This window comes from Saccostrea cucullata, unplaced genomic scaffold (assembly GCF_032062105.1).
Source record: "Saccostrea cucullata isolate Sc308-1 unplaced genomic scaffold, CSIRO_AGI_Scuc_v1 ctg546, whole genome shotgun sequence".
Classification (NCBI taxonomy): Eukaryota; Metazoa; Mollusca; class Bivalvia; order Ostreida; family Ostreidae; genus Saccostrea; species Saccostrea cuccullata.
The window spans coordinates 1-23,454 of NW_026919759.1; the positions used below are offsets into that span (position 1 = coordinate 1).

The 23,454-nt window shown below is 36.0% G+C and overlaps 2 protein-coding genes across 2 annotated transcripts; one reads left to right on the forward strand and one right to left on the reverse strand.

Annotated features, from left to right (window-relative positions):
- Positions 1 to 519: 519 nt before the first annotated feature.
- Positions 520 to 3,768, reverse strand: LOC134237588 (ERI1 exoribonuclease 3-like). The gene is made up of 2 exons (XM_062719711.1): positions 3,546 to 3,768; positions 520 to 716 (listed from the first exon to the last, which is right to left on the reverse strand). The coding sequence occupies exons 1-2, from the start codon at positions 3,732 to 3,734 to the stop codon at positions 531 to 533; spliced, it is 375 nt and encodes a 124-aa protein (XP_062575695.1). The 5' UTR covers positions 3,735 to 3,768; the 3' UTR covers positions 520 to 530.
- Positions 3,769 to 3,996: 228 nt separating this feature from the next.
- On the forward strand, positions 3,997 to 23,138 carry LOC134237582 (uncharacterized). The gene is made up of 18 exons (XM_062719699.1): positions 3,997 to 4,141; positions 6,747 to 6,878; positions 7,087 to 7,171; positions 7,433 to 9,814; positions 10,036 to 10,220; positions 10,513 to 10,609; positions 11,282 to 11,374; positions 11,937 to 12,095; positions 12,395 to 12,499; positions 12,852 to 12,905; positions 13,134 to 13,202; positions 13,466 to 13,630; positions 14,130 to 14,354; positions 14,583 to 14,770; positions 15,894 to 16,044; positions 20,729 to 20,972; positions 21,315 to 21,591; positions 21,832 to 23,138. The coding sequence occupies exons 3-18, from the start codon at positions 7,117 to 7,119 to the stop codon at positions 21,982 to 21,984; spliced, it is 4,602 nt and encodes a 1,533-aa protein (XP_062575683.1). The 5' UTR covers positions 3,997 to 4,141; positions 6,747 to 6,878; positions 7,087 to 7,116; the 3' UTR covers positions 21,985 to 23,138.
- Positions 23,139 to 23,454: the final 316 nt, after the last annotated feature.

Consider the following 23,454-nt stretch of genomic DNA (forward strand, 5'->3'; position numbering starts at 1 on the left):
GAAGGCCCACTGTATATGATTATTATACCTAAATTGGAATAAAAACACACAAACAATTAACAAAGAGTTTTAACAAACGTTTATCCACATACCAGTCTATTAATTAGCTGAACACAGAATGTAAAGATTAAATTAATATTTAATAATTTTAATTCTACTTTAAAATAAATTGATTGTTTGTCTGTTTTATTCCAATTTAGTTAATTATATAGGAGTTAAATAGTGATGGCGTGATCATCAAAACGCTTGAATATTCACGATGACGCTTCAAAAAGGCAACAGTTCATTCTGTGGCCCGGTCAACAGTTTGACTGTTTCATGATCTCGCAAAAACATAAAATAAATCGTGAAACAGTTCAAAATGCGTAATTACATTTTATATAGTAGGTTAGGTAATAATTTAATATATGAGTCAAAATTGAAAAAAATATTTCCACAAATAGTTTGAAAAATATTTTTTAATTGTTTCCTAAAATAAAATACTGATAGTAAAACATGTGTGGTCAACAGAAATAAAAAGTAATTTATTGCTAGCTTTGCTGTTTTATGAATTCGGGGTACCTGTATTTCTCATGGTTTTGGTGTATAGAACACTTTACCTCTGTACAGAAAGGTGTTAACCTTGGATGAACGTCAGGTTCCACGTACGTGTGAAAAACAGCTTCTGACTCTAGTGTGGATGTGTTCAACTTGATCACTGGGAATTCAATAATTTCCTATCATTTGAAAAAAAAAAAAAACATAAAAATTATAGGAGTCTGTAAAATCTATTATTTTTACATGCAATACGGAGCCTGTAAATGTTTTACGTGTAAAATAATTTTGTTGTTGCTGGGAAGCATGCAGTTAAGGGGAGGGAGCACAATTTAACCAAATTAACAGAAGGTTTTGACAAGTTGGCATTCCAAAAAAGGTATCTCCTCAGATGTACAAGGGACACAACAATAGATATTAGATTTAAGTTGCCGTAAATTGGATTTGGAAGTCCCACCTATTATTCTTTTTAAAAGAATTTCACCTTGGATATATCTTGAATCTTAGATATTTTGAATATTGTATCATTTAATTTCTATGAAATACTTGATTCTGATTGGATAAAAAATTCTTTTGATAACTGCATCAATAAAATCTAGAGTTCGCTTGCACTAAGCAGCCGGAACTACTTTGGCACTCTTTACATGTATATTCCTGCTTCCAGATTACTTTTTGAAGAAATAATTTAATACTTTTACTTTAATAAATAATTTCCTAAATTTCGGAACCTGTACGTTACGTTCCTGACTTATTTTCTACTTTTGTTTCATTTTGAATTATCCCCCTTTGCTAAACAAATCAAATTGTCTGCATGACGACAATACAGTTATGGGAAAGAAGGGAAGAAATCGTTTAATCGGGATATTTTTCTTAAATGTTTGACTTTGACATATCTGTTATGAAACAATAGAACTCTGAAAAAATGTTTTAATTATGCTACCAAAGTGGGGAAAACTGTAAATCTGTTAAATCATGGAAAACGAATGATCGAGAAAAATGACACTGCATGAATGAGGACGAAATTTTTTTAATCTTGAACAGTCGGCAGCAGACTCTTTCAGGTTTTACAGCATTGACAGGTACTTATTCATACATTCGTTTTGAAATTCAGATGGAAAAAGATGCGCAAATAAAATCCAAGATTTCTGTGACCGAGAAATGTTAGGATATTTGAGTAGCTTCCCTTTATATTTATGAACTAAGATAACTTACCTGGAAAATTATACTCAGAAGGATAACAAAACAGGTAAGTTTTTGTGTTAAAGAATTGTAAATTATTTCAGAGAATGTTGGTAATCATACAATAATATTTGAGAACGTTTTTTTCCTTAGCATGGTTAGAGCCAATTTGAATTTTCAGCAACGTTAATGTTATGGTGATGTATTCGTGCGCACTGTTTTTGATGCTTAAAAACATGTTAAATTTAATAGGAAAGTGAAAGAAACTTTCATTTTATTAATTTAAAATCATAATTAAATGATAAGAAATGATAAGTTTTCCGTCCAAATTTTTTCTTTGATACATAGATCAAAGAAAAAAATATTACATTCATTTCTTAAATCCTATGAATCTCAAAGTTTATTCTCAACCCCACTGAGTTCGAGATAATGAAATTTGACTGTAAGCCCTAGAACATTTTTGACTGAATAATGGACAAGCTTGTTGTATATGTACAGGTCTGGTACAATCACTAGATTTAGCTACATAGCTTGATTTACCTACATCATGTACATAGCGTTATTTACCTACCTGAGGTAGCTTTATTTAGCTACCAAATTGATTTATTTCTATTAAAAAGCATTTTTCTCAGGGTGTGCAGAAAATATCATTTTGATGCAGTGATCATTTTCAACTTTGAACTCATCTGAAAACAACTCATGAAAAAATCCCTCTTGGAAAAATGTCTTTTTCTGCCCAATCGCAATCAAAGTTCTGAAAGTTTTGGGGCTATGTATGACAGTTAGAACAGTTACTCCTTGAATGAAATGACAAAGAAGTCCAGTTCCGGTTAACATGGATAACAGGGGTTCAAAATTTTTAATGTATTCAGCACAATGTGAAGTAAATTTTAGGCAAGCCTCACCACGCCCAAAGATAGGACAGTTAACCAAACAATTGAATTTATGTAATTTATAATTTATTTTCATTTGTTGCATTGAATGTATAAAGATATATGTATTAATATATGTTTTATTTTTCCTCCATAAACTGTCATATAGTTTTACGGTATGTCAACACAATACCAAACTGATAGATTACTGGTACATTACAATAACTTTTACACATGTACTTCTGAATAAACCATCTGTTACAATAAACAGAAATTAGAAAGTAAGTCACAGCTATTAAAACAATTTAACAAACTCATTGCCGTTTGTCATATAGGAGGAAACATGCGGAATTGCTTAAAAGCAAGAGTCTAACCGCAACGGAAAATAAAAAGACGGATTGTATTTTCAAAACGTTCGTAATGTTTTATGGGTAAACGCCCACAAGTTTTACATTTTTACGTTACATTTAAGAATTTGCTTTATTTTTAGCTTTACGACCATTTTTTTTAACTTATAAAAAAGCAACATGTTAGCCAAGTCCCAGGACAACCGACATAACTTCGTCAAAATTCGTAAGTTTCCAGTGACGTCATTTGTATCATTTCCGAAGGGCAAGGTGAAGGCCGGTGTTGTAATAGGTCGGTAATTTTTCAGCACAATGTAAGTAAGGCAAAATCATTCACCGCGCCCAATAGATAGGACAGTTAACCAAACAATGGAATTAATTTTTTTCTATTTTTGATGTTACGATCTCTGCTAAGGACATTGGGTATAAATATCAATAGTCATTTAATTCGACTTTTTGACTCTTTTTAATAAAAAGAAATCTTTTGAAAACTTACCTTGAAATAGCTAAATAAAGCTACCTGAGGTAAGTAAATAAAGCTACGTAGGTAATTCTACCTACGTAGCTAAATCTAGTGATTGTACTGGACCTGATGTACACATACAGCACCAACCTGTGGAATAAGTGGAGCCTTTTTATCACACGTCGCCTCAAAATCCAGAATCAGAAGATATTTGAAAAGTTGCTCCTTTTTGTTGCTCGCCATATCTTTTACTTGGATGTTAATTAGTTTTCTGGTGTGTATCTGACGAACGTAATTGCACAACTTGAACTTTGCAAGTCTACGAAATGTTACTTTCATTTTCGAGGTAAATGTGCGAGAGAAAGGTTTCGATGCCGCATTAATTGAATTTTATGTTTTACGCAAAGGACGCTTTTGCATTAACAAGATTGGGTATAGCATCATTTTGAGAGAATGTCAAGAAATCTAAGGTATATTACATTTTTGTAACTTATGCAGAGCTCTGTAGAGCTCTCTAGTTACCCACATTCTTTTGCGCATCTATAAAATATCAAAAATGAGATGGCGCAAGTTTCAAAAGGTCAACATATAAAGTCACGTGACTTTGTAGTCCAACCTTGACCTTCTATGAAAATAATCTGTGAGATCACTGACAGTTGAAATTATTAAAGAGTAAAACCACGAGATTTTACCTTTATTTTCAGCAGCACAACCATAATAAATGGACATAGAATGACTCTGTTAAGGTAACACAGCTATTATTTATGTCTCTTGCTTTACTTTGACTTTGATGTGTGATATTTTGGGACAGGTGGTCATCTGATGTTGACAGTGGTCTCAGATCCTCTTTCCTTCAGATGATACAGCCGTAACGGGTAGGGATGATCAAGATGGACAAACACACGGAATATACACAACCTTTGAAAACCAGAATTTTTTGTATTTATTTTACTTCTTGAACTAACAGTACTTACTGACACAGTGGGGGAGTGGGGATGATTCAGCAGTGAATTCTGGCACCCTGATAGGAAACAGTGGTCTTTATCATAGGCGCTTGGTTTCAAAATGGCGTATTTTGTGTATTATGTGTTTTTCTAGGTGTGTCTGAATATGCTCATTAAAATAAAAATAAAAATTCGCTGAAATTAGCACGTTTTAAACATGTCATATTTACTGTACAGTATATAAAAAGAAAGAAATGAGCGTCACTCGCCATATTGAAAATCGGGGGGTACCTTGGTTCATACTTAATTTTCACCTATATCTACATTTTTCCTACCGGTCTCGGGTGAGATTTACCTTCATAAATGGTTGAATAATGCCTTTCAAACGTCTGCCAATTTGAATCTGCCGTATAAAACATGCATTAAACCCAAAACGTCCTCGATACCAAGCACAGAAATGGAAAGCAACAGAAGTGCCGATTTCTAACGATGAAAAATATAAAGGCATCCCGGAATAACATGGAAAATCTAGAGAGGTTAGAAACCACGCCGAACTTATTCTCTGTAGATTTTCCATGTAATTCCGGGGACGTCTCTACATTTTTCATTGTTAGAAATCAGCACTTGCATTGCTTTCAATAAACAGGTGCAAGAATCTACAACATTTCGGTTCACTGCATGTTTAAAACGGCATATGTAGTTAACAAATGATAGTGAGTAGTCATTCAATCATTTTTGAACTTAATTTTACTATCGGTGCAATTCACACTCCGTAGTCCAAATTTTATTTAAAGTTACAAACTCCCTGACAAACTTTTAGAATCAACCCAATTTACCAATCAGGGAAATTAGTTATTAAATAATCTTAGTACATGTAAAGACTATATTTGTGGAGAATATTGTAGAGTGTGGAGACGTGTTTCACATTTTAAAAAGTTATCTCCTTAGTCCTTAAGCTTATTTCTCACTAAGTGTATCCTTAGTATTAACTTATCTATGAATTTTAAGTAATATTGTAATTGTTTCCCTCATATGATTGATTCCTCACATTCCTGACCAAATGTTAATTGTCTATGTATACATAAAAAGATAACAGTTCTTGGAAATCCCTTTGAAATATTTTTCTTTAAAATTTGGAAAGAATTGGTAATTTCTGAGACAGAATTATGTTTCTTCATTTATTATTATTATTGGATATGCATGTATATATTAATTTATTGATAAGCTGTTTCCATGAGATAACCATATTACATGTACTATTTATCCAATATTGATTTATTTACCAAGGTGGTATTACTATAAGTAAAGTATTTGTGACAGGAAGTATATTTTTTTCCAGTATTATGATTATTTCTATACATGGTCTAGTAGCTAGCAGAGCTGCCAACCCTTACGATTTTGGCGTAAGGCATACGAAATCAGCATCTAAAATACGCCTTACGATTTCTCTCTATATTCTTCTGATTTCAGTTTTTCTCGTTCAAATTTTATAATACCCGTATTTTCATCGCTGGCACTCTATAGGTTCTACTGTTATAAATGAATATATTCATAATTCTTACAACGCTTGCTTGTATCATCGTTTCGATTTTAGAAGGCCAATCACATTCATATCAGTGTTTTAAAGTAAACAAAATGGAAACATGCCTCAGATTGCATGTCCATTTACAAAACATCTTCAGCGGCAGGGGGCCTAGGTGGTCCCTAGACCCCGCCTTACTATATTTCATTTCAGAATGTTGGCAGCTCTGAGCTAGTTTCTCTGGTACATCTGTATATTAGAGACTTAGCACTAGATTTTGTCTGTGGGAAATATTTAACTCAAACAGTTGAACACCCAATAGAACGAATGAATATCTTGAAGAGATTATTAGCAATTCATTTGGTTTCTGAAAGTCAGTGATAGGGAAACCTGTAAACTATCACTTCAGTAGATATATTATTAAGCATGCATACCGTAAATCTGGAAATTTTTGCTGTAGATAAATTTTTAGCAAATTTGCGAGTTCATTTGCATTCGCAAAAATATTTTTCTTAAAAACAAATTACCAATAAGAAAATGTAAACAAAGCAGTGGTCATTTGCAAAATTTTGAAACGTAAAAATTAATCAACAGCATTTTGACCCAAATTCGCAAAATAAAATTGACGTAAAAATTTCCAGATTTACGGTATATTTATTTACAGTATAAAACTCAACATGATTCATATATAAATCTCAGAAAAAATATCTCTGGCAACAAACCTTTCTACAGAGAAAGTGAGTTTAGCTGGTTGCTACTTCTAGTTAGATAACATTATATGATTTATTTCATGACCTTTCCTTTACACAGTTAATGAGCTAACCCCTTTACTCCCACCCACCCCACAAAAACACAGATTTATTAACAAATGTTCTTACATTGCAGTAATTGAGTTATTGGGTTTGACAGGTAGGAAGCTGGATTAGCAGGATGACTGATGACATTACCTGTAATTAGGGGAGATGACTGATGACATTACCTGTAATTAGGGGAGGGCATTGTCCCCGTCACTCACAGGTGAGTCAACTATAAAGGGCGTGGCTGTCCTGACAATGAAATGATCGATTGGTTACTGATACAATTCATGTCAAATCTAGAGCAGTCAGAGTTAAAGTCTATTGATTTCATACTGAGATCACTTATAAAAAAAAAAATTGATTTGGAAAAGTTGAAGAAATTAAACATGTGGAGGCATGGTTTCTTATATTTTTATTTTTTTTTCCAATTTACAGTGCTGTGACCTTAAAAAGCAAATATGGATAGCTTAATTGTTGATTTGGACAAAGTTTTAGATGATTTTGAGGCAGAAGGTGAGCACATAAAAGAATTCGTGAAAAAAGCAGTTCAGAATAAAATTGTTTCCAGCAGAAAACATAATGATACTTACTTTATTGATAACTGATCTTTTTTTATTTCTACAGCAAATTTCATAGAGTTACAAACTATGTTACACAACAATTCTATGTTTCTATGAAAATGATTCAATCCATAGAAAAAAAAAATCCTCGAAAGGGGGATCTGTTTCAGTAAAATTTTAAAGATATTGACTGTGACTTTGTTTTATTGTTCAGAGACAGGAGGGAAGGGATGCCCAGGGCAGGAGACCAAGCCCTCGGATTTCTCCAGCTACGTGGCCCTGAAGAGTGACAGGCCCTGGGAGGAGCTCTCTAACGTCACCAGCACTACCGACTCAACGTGGACAGCCGGCGTTAATCACACCAATGAAATGGCAGCCTACGACATCCCGTACAGTCCGAGTGATCAGTTCGACCTCTCAGAGGCAGACTTTGCCCCGGCCACAGAATATAAAACTGGTTCCTCGTACAAAACTGGTTCCTCCGAGAATAGTGCTACCAAAGTGGCTACCAAGCCTAGTCACCTGGTGATGAATGGTGATCACAAACTGGATCTGAGCCAGGTCATCACAAACGGATCTCAGGACTATAAATACCCCATACAGGCTCGGGACGAGTTTACTCCGGTGTACGAGAACCAGCCATTTCCCCCCGACCTGGCCCACGCCATCTCAAACGGGGTCAATAAGTCAAATCTAACTTACATTCAGGAGATCGGTGAGAAATCAGAGGAATTGAATCCCTCATATCAGACTTACACTAACAATACGGGGACGTACACCCCACCCAGGATAAAATCTCACCAACACGTGGTACCCACCACCTATCCCTCGGTGGATAATTCCATTGACTCTGGTGTTAACAGTATAGACAGTAACATGACCCTCTCCCCTACAAACTTAACACTGCGACCAATGCCGATTCACGCTGGAAACTTCATACAGACACAGGAGGCCATGGAAGTCAGTGGTACTTCACAATCCCAAAGTCGTGACGCACTGGCCAGGCAGGAAAATATAAGGTCAGTGAAACCACAGACTCCACAAATAGTGGACAACTGTGAGGAACAGACAGGGTCTTCTAGTCATGACATTGTTAATGATGTCAAGGTTTTCAACCAGAAATCTATCTCTGTTTCTGAGCCGAGGTTTGATGTGAACAATACGGAGGGCAGGCCCTCAAACAGGACAGATTTGTCTGTAGGATCAGACAAACAGACAGACAGTGCAATCAGTAACAGACAGACAGACAGTGAGGGTGAAGTGAGTTCTAGCAAGGAGCAATCTCCCAATGAACAAAGTATTAAGTCATGTGATAAGACAGAAAGGAGTCTGGATTCTGTTTCCTCGTCGATGTCACATGACATCTCACCTGATTCAACGGAGCCTAAATACGTTGTACAACCTAAGACAGAACTAGACGTACAAGGGAGTGGCTATTCTGTAGACTCTGACGGTCCTGTAAGTCTGTCTGACACAGTGGAACCCCCCAGTAATAAAGAACAACTGGATAAAGAACAAGTGAATGTTAGAGATAGTGAACCCATAGAGGGCAGTAAGATCAGTTCAAACAGCAAGCTGCCAACTTCAGATTCACCAGCAACTGTGGGAATATCTCCCATAACTACAAACTCTAATTCAGCAGTGGGATTCTCTCCCGTAACTACAAACTCTAATTCAGCAGTGGGATTTTCTCCTGTAGCCACAAATTCTAATTCAGCAGTGGGATTCTGTGACACAGAAGTAGACATATCAGACTTGGACAATTATCTTGGTGATGTTAGTAATATAGAAACTGATGGACAGAATGCTAGTGTTCACCCAGAAAAATCTTTGATCCACACCACAGATTTCACAGATTCTACTCAAAGACAAGTACAACAAAGTGATACTGAGAGTGAAAATTTGATGACGGATAAAGTGATTCAGCCCGTTAACTGTGATGTACGTGATGAAAATGTTGCTGGGGAACGAATCAACAATGGCCAAGAAATGGTGAATGAACAAATCTCTCAGGGTGATGGATTTACTATGGAAAATTCTGTTATACAGAATGAGTCAACTACCAGTTTGGGGGACCAGAATCTAAAGTCAATGCCTCCCAATATGGGCGCTCGTCCTAAAGAACCCCAACAACTAATGGCCACCCCTCCAACTGAACCACCAAAGGCATTAGAGGCTGAACCAAAGGAATTCACAGATCTAACTGTTCATAGTGAGCAAAATATAAAACAGGCCTCATCAGTTCAAAGTGAGCAAGTGGTCAGCAAATTTGACCCGAGCGTTCCGAACCATGACTCAGTGGAAGAGATGGATCCTGACCTTGCGGCAGCCATCGCTCTGTCACTGCAGGAGAGTGGGTTAGAGGGGGCTGTGATGAGGCACCCAGGGGATACTGGTCAGCTGGCAGACCGCCCCCACTCCTGGGGTCCCGGGGAGGGAGGCACTCATCCACAGAGGCGGCCCAACAGTCTGAACCTCCCCCCACGAGGGGAACACGGTCATGAGAGGTCGTCGGCTCCCTATACATTCCCCTACCCCAGTAACTCAGAGACCAGTCCAGAGGTGGACGGAGAAACAGAGAATAGGGCTTCACAGGGTGAGAGAGGAACTTTACACAAATTCTTTATTACATGCAGAACATTTTGTTAGCACAATTTATGAATTTATCACATATTTAGATAACAAAAAAGTTCATTTGAATTTCTTTAGCCATCATGGCATGTCAAGAATGGGATGTAAAGATAGGGCAAACCTACATTGTACCTGTTATATATCTGTCTGTTGAATATTTTGTTAAGAAAGGGGTATTTTTTTCAGATCTGAACACTTTGCCTGAAGACACAGTACCGTATGAAGAACCTGTGGGGGCAGGATATAATCCCTCGGGGGTAGGGCGAGTGGCCCCTCGATGGATCCCTGACAGCGAGGCACCTAATTGTATGGGGTGTGACATGAAGTTTACGTTTACAAAGAGGAGGCACCACTGTAGAGCTTGTGGAAAGGTTTACATCTAAGTGTCTTTTCATGTTTGTGTTGTAACTTTAAGGATTGATTTTATAAGATTGCCTAAAGTGTTCCTCATTGAGAATGTAAATACATCTAGCCAACTTATCACTCTAAATTCACTCACTTATGATTACTTTGTTTTGTGCTACCTGTGTCGACTAGCTTTAAGGAAATCAACATAATATATATATATATATTTATTGTATAATGTAAATCAAGAATTGCTATAGTGAGTTCAGTAGATAAAATATTTCCTTATTTTGTTAATCTTGATAATGGTTTTGACAGGTGTATTGTTCAACATGCTGTAATTTGAAGAGTCGTCTCCCTTACATGGACAACAAAGAGGCTCGCGTGTGTGTTCCTTGTCATCAAATGATCGAAGGTAAAATCTATAAATTGGCGTGCAGGTCAAAGGTTAAATCTACAAATAAAAATGTAGATCAAAGGTAAAATCTATAAATAAAAATGTAGAGGTAAAATCTCTAAATAGTCTTGCAGATCAAAGGTAAAATCTACAAATAGAAATGTAGATCAAAGGTAAAATCTATAAATAGGCATGCTGATTAAAGGTAAAATCTATAAATAGGCATGCAGATCAAAGGTAAAATCTACAAATAGAAATGTAAATTAATGGTAAAATCTATTAATAGAAATGTGGATTGAAGGTAAAATCTATAAATAGGAATGTTTATCTAAATAGATGAATTAAAGGCAAAATCTACAATTAGAAATAGAGTTCAATCCAGGGATACCCTGCAGGTTATTTGTAAATTTAATCCAGAGGTTACATTATCATGATCATAATCTGTATACATAATCCCTTTGTAAAATAAAATCTTGACATTTTCTATCATAATCAGTGTCTTACATTTAGGGACATGGAAATAACTGCCCTGTCTGCAGAAATCGCTGCTGTCCCATGACATTATTCTTCACATTTTATACTGTTGACAGATTATGTTCATTAAAACCTGCTTGCCGTATTGTTTCTATTTTTCCTGCCCTGTATTCAGTTTACCTGCTTTGAATGTTCAGCTTTGCTTCTTTTCTGCAGCAGATTTGTGCAATGAAGTGGAGCAGGGCATAGCATCAGCTACAGGTGAACGACCTTTAACCTCTCCCCCCACAGGTGTACTCAAGCGAGACGGTAAGTATACTTACGTACATGTATAAGAACTAATGTATCACAGGATTATTGTTAATACACTTTCTTCCATATCAAAGTGCATTTAGAGTTTGGAAGTTGGTAAAATCTCCGACAAATTGCCAGTTACAGGTTACATGTTGGTATTTCTGATTTCTCCTTTGTTACTATATTCAGTAAAGAAACTTGAAAATATAGCAATTTTATTGCATTGCTGAGAATGCTTTATTATAAATATATATCAGCCTTTATGGTTTCTTTAGGAATGAATGCATTCATTTTCTGTCCTTTTAATTATTTATGCTGATTTCATTACTTGTTTTAGATGATTATTATATATAGCCATCTAACTTGATTCTGAATTAATTAAATTAATCCACATAATTTTTGTTCTGGTCTGCTTTGTGAACTTTGAGGCTAGTTTGCTGTCACAATCTGTTGAATCTTTGTTTAAGTCTAACCTTCTTGGCCACTCCTAGGGGTGGTGATTTTCCACATCCTGTATTTCAGTATATATCTTAGTGAACTTGAGGGTTGGAGTGTAAGCTGTAGAGTCTGTTTGTAGGTTCCCAGAGGAGACATGAGCCCAAACAGGTGATGTTTTCTGATGGAATCCGGCCTGGTGGTGATTTAACCGAGCTTGATGGTTCAAACCAGGCATCCTCCCGACTGCCACTGCGCCGGTCCCAAAGGAGTCAGAAACGAGTTGACAAGTCCAACACAGGTAATACTGGTACCTCAACTCTGTACAACTAATACCTCAACTGTATACAACTTTGGTAATGCAATTAGTTGCAATAAAGTGGCAATTTTGTTATAATCCAGCAATAGTCAGGTTAAAAGTTTTGCAGCAGAACTTCTATGCCCTATATATAAATCAGAGATGCATAAACACTTTTAATTTGTTTTATAAATTTTGGTCAATTTCTTTGTATAAAACTTTTTCAAAATTGCTCCTCAGTGAAAAAAGTTGAACTTCTTCACACTTCTCTGAAACAATTGAAAATGTTTGTTACATTGTAGATGGAGGAGGGAGACGAGTGCGCTCGAGTGAGACCATGAGAACTCAGTGTCTGATTCCCGAGTCAGGGCTCCCCCCAGTGGTTATACCTCCCAAGTCTAATGAAGGTCTGTATCAATCAATGGGGCAGTTTTATCTTCCCTTAAAAAGTCAAGACAATGAATACAACTAAAACAATAATATTATCCACAGATTCTTTGTACATGTTGAGAGTTTTCATAACTGTGGGGCAATTTTATCTTCCCTTAAGAAGTTCAGATACTTATTTAGAAAACGAATACTGCCTAAAACAATAAAATTATACACATTAGATTCTTTGTATAATTTTGAGAATTTTCTTAACTGCTGATAATCATTATTTTTGTCTGCTTAAAAACTGAAAAGGATTACAAGTACACCATACAAATGATCAAGGATTTTCTTGTATTATTGATATTTTATGACTTTTTGTCTTTGTAGAGTTGACACTTGAAGAAAATCCCTCCATGGAGAAGTACTTACCACAAATAAAAGGTCAGTTATTTGTAGATGATTGTAAACTTTACACAAACAATTCGACTGCTGCTTCAGTCCGCTGTGTCACCTCTAATGATAGCTAGAGGTGCTCCTAGGAATTAAATCAAGAACTTAAATTTAAACCATTATGATTGCAAAATTTACAGGAATTAAGTACATATTGAGTTTTGATGTGGATGATAAACAATATTTAAATCTTGTTTTTGATTTATCTATTAATTTCAGATGAAACTGCCAGCCCAGTGACCTTTGCCCTTTGTTCCAATCTTCATGTTTTGACAAAAATATTGACCTGTAAGTTGACTTGACATACATAAGATAAGCTGATTCTATGTTTTATCATAAGCCCTAAAATAACACTGAAAGTCCTTTAAAAAACTAACTAGTGTAATTTAGATGAATTATACATGTAAATAAATGTGCTTTATTTTTAAACTTCTCACAAAAAATTGAAAGATATTGCTAGACCTCCAAAGGTTACATATTATCAATCTTTATATACATGTGTAATTGACTGTATGATGTCTAACAGAGATTTTGGTTTCTTGTATTTTCAGTGGACTGTTGTGTAAATCGTGTGTGTTGGAGTTTTACCACACAGGGGATGTGTACCGTGGGACAGGATGAGATCGTCATTATACTGGAGTGTCTACCCGACGAGGAAATGATACCTGTGGATGTGTTCAGACATTTATATTATGTCTATGAGGAGGCTGGCAAAGGTCAGTTAAATGTTTATACTCTGTCTACCTGTGGATGTGTTCAGACATTTATATTATGTCTACGAGGAGGCAGGGAAAGGTATTTTAATCATTCTGATTTATTAGCCTAAAAAATCTTCGTCACAAGAACTAATGATCCAAATAGATGAAACGTCTGTGAAAGCTTCCTTAAGTGATGTTAACTCAAATGTCTTCAGATTGTGGCTCCAGGCTAAATATGGGGCTGCAATAGACAAAGTTTTCAAATTGTGGCCTTAAGGGTAGAGTTAATAGGTTACCATGTGGTTACTGTTCTGAAAAACAGCTGGGCTAAGGTGACTCAGATGAGCATTGTTGCCCGTGGGCCTTGTCATGTTGATAGACTTGTTAGCTTTCCATACACAGGGGCTCACATGAGCTTGCCTTAGTTTGTCTGATTTCATTTGGCTATTCTATACCATGCGTACAGCACGTTACTGTCAGTTGTATTGTGTAAGTAACACCGTGATTTCTTTTTTAGGTAACACAGTCTCAGACATGGGACATTCAATATTTACTCAGACATTCCTAGATGACCGGGATCACGGAGGGTTTCTGTACATAAAGCCAACCTTCCAGTGTCTACATAAACTTGTGCTCCCCACACCTCCCTACTTATTTGGGATCCTCCTACAGAAATGGGAAATGCCCTGGGCCAAAGTCTTTCCTATTCGCCTCCTGTTGAGGCTTGGTGCGGAATACAGATGTAAGATTATTATACCAATATCTGCTAAATATGTTATGGGTTGAAGGTTTTAGATAAAAGTTAACAAATTTTCCAACATGATTATTCTTAATCATTGGAACTCGTTTCTTTTTACAAGTTATTTTATAAGGAATAATATTTTATAGAGTTTTCAAAAAAGTGATAAGTTTAGATAATGACTAATGTTATCTACAGTGACGCTGTATCTTTATCTTATTTCCATTACAGACTACCCTTGTCCTTTGATCAGCATTAGGAATCGTAAGCCGGTCTTCTATGAGATCGGACACACGATAATGAATCTCCTGGCTGACTTCCGTAATTTCCAGTACATGTTACCCCAGATCAAGGGAATCACAATACACATGCAGGACAAACGGACAACTATCAACTTCCCGAGGAATCGATACGAAGATGTAAGTCCTTACTAAAGATAAAGATTTAAAGAAAAATATTTTATGAGATACTGTATAGGGGGAAAATAACTCGCGGTGTTAATATTCGCTATATTCACGGTGATAATAAATCCGTGAATTCAAGAAACAGTGAATAAATTTTCAATAATCTCCAGGTTTTATTTGGAAATTTGAGAATAGACAACGATAGGGCAACATACATGTACGCGAAGTACATGGTAATTTCGGCCGGTAATTCTTAGTAGTACTCGTCATTCAATTAATTTAATTATCACGCTTAACTTAAATTCATTTCTGCATATAATAACCCGTATTTGTTAAACAAGCTGTTTTAATAGCCAACGCTACGTTTCATCAATCAAAACACGTGGGTCATGGGTTTTGATTATCCGTGCGTAACTAATGTTACCACGTGTATTTGTTACTGCATTATCATGCATGCATATGAGTTTTTATCAACATTTTGGAATTAAAAAATCATTCAAATAACTATAGAACTTCCTGAAGATGTGGAAGGATATTTCGTCGACCTTTTCCAACATTAACACATTTATTACCGTCCAGTGCTTTTTCGTTGCGTTGTATCGAAGATCTTAGGGTGTACACGCACTCATTTTAATAGCATATAGGAAAGACATTTGATGTTTAGAGTCAAGGACTTTTGATAACTGCACTTGTTTTAATTAATCGTCAATTTTTTTTTATATCAAATCTAATTATTTTATTTAAACCTACCCCGTTGTTGGTGAAATAAAGTCATAAAACTGATTATTAATATCGATTACATGTAGCTTTGGTATGGATAAACGGATATAGACAAGGGAGGTAACTTTTATTATGTACCAATTCCGCGAATTCAAGAAACCGCGATCGTGTCAGATGAGAGAAAAACGTGAAAATTACAACCCGTGAAATTAATCCCCTATACAGTATTAGTAAAACTCAAAATGTTTTATTTTTATAAAATAGTTAAGTCCTGATATACATTTATATCTTCGTGTTTCTGTAATACATGTATTCTTTAATCCTGAAGACCTACAGAAACCATTAATGTTACAATGATATTGAAATGATATTGACGTAGGAATGAGTGTTTAATTATTATGAATGTTTATTCTTTAAGCTTATGAAGGTGGTTGAAAATAGTAACGAGCATGTGATGGCTATAGGAGCTTGCTTCAGTACGGAGGCCGACTCCCACTTAGTGTGTATCCAGAATGACGACGGAAATTATCAGACCCAGGCCATAAACATACAGAACAAGCCAAGGAAAGGTTAGTACAAAAGTCACACCCAGCCATTAACATACAGAACAAACCGAGGAAAGGTTAGTACGAAAGTCAGACCCAGGTCATTAACATACAGAACAAACCAAGGAAAGGTTAGTACAAAAGTCAGACCCAGCCATTAACATACAGAACAAACCGAGGAAAGGTTAGTACGAAAGTCAGACCCAGGCCATTAACATACAGAACAAGCCAAGGAAAGGTTAGTACAGTCAATTCTCGAATTATCGCCATTCGATTCATCGCCATTTTCGCAATACCGCCATGATTTCCCAAGAACATTTTTCCTGCTATATAAAATTCTCTTTATAACGCCAAATTCGCATACCGCCATCCGCCACCCTGTTTTCACAACAAACGTCCATTTTTAAGTGTCAATTATCTCGATAATACCGCCACAGGTGTATGTGGTCAGTGAAGCGCGTCTAATTGGTTGACGCTATCCCTGTTGTAAAGCATGCAAAGCCAATCAAGGTACATGCAATTAAGTAAACAATGATTTTAACATGAACTGTTAGAATAATTTTGTTTTCTTTTTAATAAAATCATTTAGTCAAGGCTTCGCCACGAAAGCGGTCGTTGTAAAGTACGCCGATAACGATATTATTTTGATGATCTCTGCTTTTAAAAACAATGCAAGGTTTGTTTAAAAAATAATTACAAGTCAGAAATTGTGAACGTTTCATTAACAATGATTTCATAAACAATGAATTTATTCAAGAACTTATTTTACGTACTTACTTTAGGCAATATATCATGACAATCGACCAGAGACATATAAAACCATTATATGTCTCTGGATCGACCCAGCATTTTTTTCCAATATCAGATGTGCAGATTTATTATTATTATTATTATACAAAATTTATAGAGCGCCTTATATAATAAACACAATTACTCTAAAGCGCTGTACAACATAGTTAAAATACATTCATAAAAACAACATCAGGAATAAAAATTTTGTTGAATAGCATAAGAAAATAAAATTAAGTATTGATAACCATTTTAAAAATTAAAAATATTTTTGCAAAATGATGATTAAACGATATCAAAACACGAAAAGAGAAAACTGCATACAATAGAGCATAAGAAATTTCAGAAGATTAAAAATAACCAAAAATTAAAAGTCAGAAATCTTTAAACATAAATAAATAAATAAATAAAAACAGTCTATATTTGACACTTAAAAATAAAAATTTAACGGAATGCTTCCCTAAAAAGATGAGTTTTCAGATGTTTTTTAAAAGTGTTCAAAGATGGGCATAAAACCAGATGTGGAGGTAAAGAGTTCCAGAGGGATGCAGCGGCCACGTCAAAACGTCTATTCCCATAGGTTGATGTTCGGCAGTGTGGTCTTTGCAGTGACAGCTTGTTTGCCGATCTAAGGGAACGACCAGGTTGATATACGTTGATGAGCTCTGCAATGTATTTTGGTGCTATATTGTTGATTGCTTTGTAAGTATAAATAAGAATTTTGTACTGGATGCGTTTGTCAATTGGAAGCCAATGAAGGGAAACAAGGATCGGAGTAATGTGCTCCCTCTTCCTGGAACGAGTAAGAATGCGTGCAGCTGTGTTCTGTATTCTTTGTAATTTGGCTATTTCGGTTGCATTTATGCCATAGAGGAGAGCGTTGGCATAGTCGAGCCTAGATGTCACAAGAGAACAGACCAGGGTCTTGCAGGCATCCTCTGTAATCAATGGACGTATTCTACCAATGTTCCTAAGCTGGTAATAGCATGCACGAGACACCGAGGAAATTTGCATTTGCATGCTAAGAGACTTATCAAACCACACCCCGAGGTTCTTTACACTGGTCGCCTCTCTCACGATGGTGTCACTAAAGTTCAGATGGTAAGATGGAGACTCCTTGAGTTGTTGTTTCGGAGTAAAAACTATAAATTCTGTTTTGTCCTGGTTTAGTTTTAGCATGTTGGAACACATCCACTGCTTGATTTCTTCCAGGCATGTTTCAAGTCTCAAAGCGGTATTATTCCAGTTGTTCCTGGGTTTAAAGACCAGATAAGCTTGGGTGTCATCAGCATAACAATGATGGTGTATGTTGTTTTTGGAACATATGTTACAAATAGGTCTGGAAAAAATGGAATATAACCTTGGACCCAACACAGATCCTTGTGGTACACCACATCTAAGATGGTAGTCCCTGGAAAAAGAAGATCCAATAGCAATTTTATGTGTCCTTCCTGATAGGTACGACTTGATCCATGCGAGGGCCGAGCCAGATATGCCAAAACCAATTTCTAGTCGATTTATCAGAATGGAGTGGTCGATGACATCAAAAGCTGCAGATAGGTCTAACATAATTGATGCCACACATGAACCAGAATCTAAAGCTGCAACAATATCGTGATGGACTCTGAGTAAAGCTGTTTCAGTAGAGTGACAGGGGCGATATGCTGATTGTACATTGTCATGAAGGTAATTTGACTCTAGGTGATGATCAAGACGTTTAGCAACAACTTTTTCGAGAATTTTGGAGAGGAAGGAAAGGTTTGAGACAGGTCTGTAGTTGCGGTACTCCTCTGGATCTAAGCCGGCTTTCTTGATGAGAGGACGAACAACAGCCTGCTTAAAGGATGATGGAACAACAGACTGATTTAGGGAATGATTTATAATGTCTGTTACCATAGCAAGGCAACTATCAAGGCAAGATTTCAGCAAGAATGATGGCATGGGATCAAGTTCACAGGACTTAGGAGATGCTGACAAGATTATGGCATGGATCTCATCTTGAGATGCAGGTTCAAAAGCATGCAGGTGAACACCAGTAAACTCATTATCATCCTGTAGTGGATCAATGCCCATCTTACTACCATTACACAGTTCATTTCTTATTTTCTCAATCTTAGCCTGGAAGAATTCTCCGAAGGAGTTGGCCAGCATTTCTTCACATTGATGTGCCGGCAATACAACATCGGACTTGGCTGCCATAAGTCTGTTTGTAAGGCGATACAGTTGTTTTTGATCCTTGCACATCTCCACAATTTTCCTTGAATAGTAACTCTTCTTACAGTGAATAGCAAGTTTAGATACCTGGGTACAATGACTGCGGTAGATTTCCTTGTGGACAGTCAAATCAGTTCTACGCATTTGTCTCTCTGCCTTTCTCCTCTCCCTCTTAGCAGCTCTTAGCTCACTGGTGTACCATGGACAGTCAGGACGAATGGTAATCACTTTTGATTGTACAGGTGCAAGAGAATCTAGAATGTTTTGAAGTGTTGTATTATATAGATTCACAGACTTTTCCACTGAATTTTCGCCTTTCTGTAATTCGAAAGAAGAGCGGATTGAATCGCTTAGGACACTGATTACAATATCCCGTAATTTTCTAAATTTAATAGACTTACGCTCCCTTGCCGGCTTGGATAGTGTGAGTTTTGAGCAGATGGCTAGATGGTCACCAGCAGGGTTACCATTCTTGTCGTATTGCCCTGGGTCTGTTACACACGGTTCACAATATAGGACAGAGCTGCTATCCCTCAATATCACCACATCCAGAATATGGCCTCCAGAATGTGTTGATTCCTTCACGTGCTGAACCAATCCATGATCATCTAAGATCCTTAGAAATTTGACACCCTCAGGATCCTGCACATTATCCAAATGGAAATTGAGGTCACCAGTAATAATTAATTCCCTGTGATCAACCACCACACTGTCCAGAAAGTGGGACCATTCGTCGAAAAAGACAGAATTCCTAAGCTGGTTCTTCTTAGATGGAGGAGGTCGGTATATGATACATAGGCGAGTGAAGTTAATGACGCATTCCAGGTATTCAAAGTGTGTGAATGTATCTTCTCTACTCACAGCTTTAACATCCATGGTGCTCTTGTAAACGAGGGCTACTCCGCCACCTCGACCATTATTCCTCGCTTTATGAATAAATTTGTATCCATCCGGCAAGAGTTCTGATATGACGCACTGATCAGAGTCCCCGAGCCAGGTTTCTGTTAATGCAAGTAGGTCAATATCATTTGATATTATAAGATCACAGATGGAATCAGTCTTATTTCTCACTGATCTACAGTTTAGAGTATAAAGAACCACAGGTTTTGCACAGGGGGCAATAGATCTTTGACTTTTTGATGTTATTTTGATAAGGTTGGCTGGTATATATTGTCTCCAAGAAATACTATCAGAATTTCCATGCACAGTAACACGTTTTACAATTTGTCTCTGTTTTCTGGCACCACTGCGTACATACGTACATACACATAATTTCATAATTGAATACTTTGTTTTAGCGAAATTGTACTTAAAAAAATTACTTGAAGTATATTTTCAAATTTAGAAATATGTTTATATATACATGTACATGTGATAATAAGAATAGAAACGCTAAATGGTATTTCTAAGAATGATAACTCTACGTCTTTTCTCCTAAAAGGTGGAAAATTCAATTCATCACCAAATTCGTTATACCGCCATGATTTCTAAATTACAAAAGGTGGCGGTTTATCGAGAATTAACTGTACAAAAGTCAAACAAATTCTTAATGGTGAACTCAGCAAGAATCCTAAACAAGAGTTTTGGAAACTCTTCTTACATTCATAATTTTATTCTTCCAGTTGTTTAGAATTTTAAAGGTCTTCATCCACTCATTATTCAACTGTTCCTTCTTTTTATAAAAGCTATGCCCCTTGCGTTTCAGTGACGGGAGCCAGTTTTGTTGTGTTCAATGGAGCCCTGAAGCCGAGTTCTGGACTGAGGGCGAAGTCCAGCATTGTGGAGGATGGACTGATGGTGCAGATCACCCCCGAGTCGATGGCGGCCCTCAAACAGGCCATTAAAGACATGAAGGAGTTCACCATCGGGTGTGGTCCTCTGTCCTCACAGTCTCCGGAGGAAGTGGTCCTCATTCAGTGGGTCAGGGAGGACAAGCACATCAATCTCGGGTAGGTGGACAACATTGAAGGCTTGTATAGTAAAACACACTTATGATGAAGTGTCGGGACTGATGACTTTTCTTTACTATAAGCATTATTCATTATATGCGATTATAAGTTTACAATGTTAAACTCATGGGGAATAAAGCAGTTGCTGTAAGCATCAATTCATTAAAAGTCTGTTAGCTACAAGTGTGTTTTACTGTATTTGGTTTAATATCAAATTAACATTGCTTTCAAATTGCACTTTGTAATTATAATAAATATTAATTTTTCACAGGCATTTGTTAAATGAAGTATCCTTTATATTCCATGATAGAAGAGTTTATAAATTGTTTTATTTGTAAAAAGAGTAAAGAGTCCAATAGATGGTATGCCAATGGACGGCATCACGAGTGTCCATATTCCTCACGCCACGGACTACGCCGGGGAACACCGTGTCATCAGGTGGACCGACGTCTTCTTCATCGAGAACAAAGACGGCGGATCTCGTGACCCAGTAGACGTCAGTCACATGGCGGAGATGCTGGCCAGCGCCGCATGTATTGCCCTCACCCCGCGTCTGGACCAGTTAAAGGAGGCGGGCCTCGTAAAGCTGGGACTCCGTGTGTCGCTGGAATCTGATAAGGTACACCACTGTCACATTAATAGCCAAACTAGATTTACCATGTTTTACTTAATTCCTCACAGTTCCAGTGTTTTATCTACTTTTTCTTTTAATGAGATCTGATAGAAGAGCTTTATGCCTAATCATGCCAACAACTGGTTTTGGAAAGTAGCAATTTAGTAAAATAACACTTTTATTAGTTCCTGTATAATTTGTTTTAGAATTGAAATACATTATTTTCAATTATTTTTCATGATTTAGGTGGGATATGACATAGGAGCCAATGGAGAAAAATTACCAGACATTTATATGAATGACCTTGACAACGAGTTAATTCCTGTTATTCACAGCGCAGTCCCTCTCTGTCGAGGGGGATCAGTGGTCTTAGAGCTCATATTTCACATTCTGGAGTGATCACACAGATTCACTGGATTCGTTTACGATTAGTTTGTCAGGCTGTTGTGATATTTATAGAACTGAAATGAAATTCAGATCATTGTTATCTCATCATCAACACGTTTTAGTTACAGGTATATTCAGTGTATAATAAAAGCTTTTAAAATGGCTGGAACATGTTACAATTTATGTGTATTTTTGTCTGTGAAATGTTCTTAATGTATAGGTTTTATTTATTCAGAAAATTTTATAAAGGAATATATTTCTAGCCATATTGCATAGTAATTTTTATAGTACATTATAAAAATAAATGATATGTACGTGCTTAGTATCATTAGCCATGTGTAAATTGTTGACAACGGAAAAATGAATTTCACACATTAGAAAGAACAAATATTGTCTTTTGTTTCTGTATTGTGTACAAATTTTGTATGGTTGGTAATCGATTCAAAACAAATTTAATTTATACCAAATTTTTAAGTAGAGTCTATCTACATAATATAACAAAGTTCATATTAGTTGGTTTCTGCATAGAAATTTATGTGTGCACAACAATTTATCGTATGTTAAAATTATATCTTGATTGCTGTGTAATAGTGTAGATGTTAAGATAAATGGGAGAAATGCTTGCTGGTTTGCCCATTGTGACAGCGATTCATTTTTCATTGATTCCCAATGGTTTTATTTATCAAGTTTGTCAATTTCTGTGCATTAAATTTTTAGGATTATTTTCAGTATGTCAAGTTCTTTGTTTGTCTAATGCAGGAGTAAATATATTTATTTACTTGGTGTCTTTCTTTCTTTTCTTTTCTTTTCTTTTTCTTTTCTTTCTTTTTTTTTTGGCAATACTCTTCTGCATTTAGAAATGATGTAAGATATGATATTTGTTTATTTATTGCTATATTAACTTTCAGTATGTTTTGTTATAACGTATGTTTTTATTTTGTGAAAGTAAACAAAAACTGAATTTTGAAAGTAATACCATTGAAAACATGTACACATTATATGTAATATTTATTTAGCTTGTAAGCTTTTGTTAAACATAAAATAATAGTCATATTGTTGGAGAGATTTATTGTAATTTGTTATCGGTGTATAAAATTGTATGTATGATGGTCTAATCCTGGTATGAGGTGTGAAATTATCCACAATAAAAAGATATTCTACCTACAGCTCCAGAGTTTCCATTTCTCTGAAGATGTTATCACAAGCAAGGTGCTCTATATCATCTGTCAGTTGACGTGTGAATTTGAACTTGATCTTTCTTGCTCTTTTAGCTCACTTGAGCCAAAAGCTTGTGTGAGCTTTTCTTATCAAAATTTGTCTGTTGTCTGTCGCCATCGTTAACTTTTCACATTTTCATCTTCTCAAGAACCACTGGGCCAATTTAAATCAAACTTGCTACAAAGTATCCTTAGGTGGAGGGAATTCAAGTTTATTCAAATGAAGGGCCATTCCCTCTTCCAAGGGTAGATAATTATTAATTTT

What these genes read in the sequence shown, in the direction of transcription:
- LOC134237588 (XM_062719711.1), bottom strand. Translation starts at nt 3,734, where the DNA reads ATGAAAGTAACATTTCGTAGACTTGCAAAGTTCAAGTTGTGCAATTAC. An exon ending in AGGCTCCACTTATTCCACAG is followed by an intron (nt 717 to 3,545) that starts GTTGGTGCTGTA and finishes TTCAAATGATAG; the next exon opens with GAAATTATTGAATTCCCAGT.
- LOC134237582 (XM_062719699.1), top strand. Translation starts at nt 7,117, where the DNA reads ATGGATAGCTTAATTGTTGATTTGGACAAAGTTTTAGATGATTTTGAG. An exon ending in TTTGACAAAAATATTGACCT is followed by an intron (nt 13,203 to 13,465) that starts GTAAGTTGACTT and finishes TTGTATTTTCAG; the next exon opens with TGGACTGTTGTGTAAATCGT. An exon ending in CGAGGAATCGATACGAAGAT is followed by an intron (nt 14,771 to 15,893) that starts GTAAGTCCTTAC and finishes TTATTCTTTAAG; the next exon opens with CTTATGAAGGTGGTTGAAAA.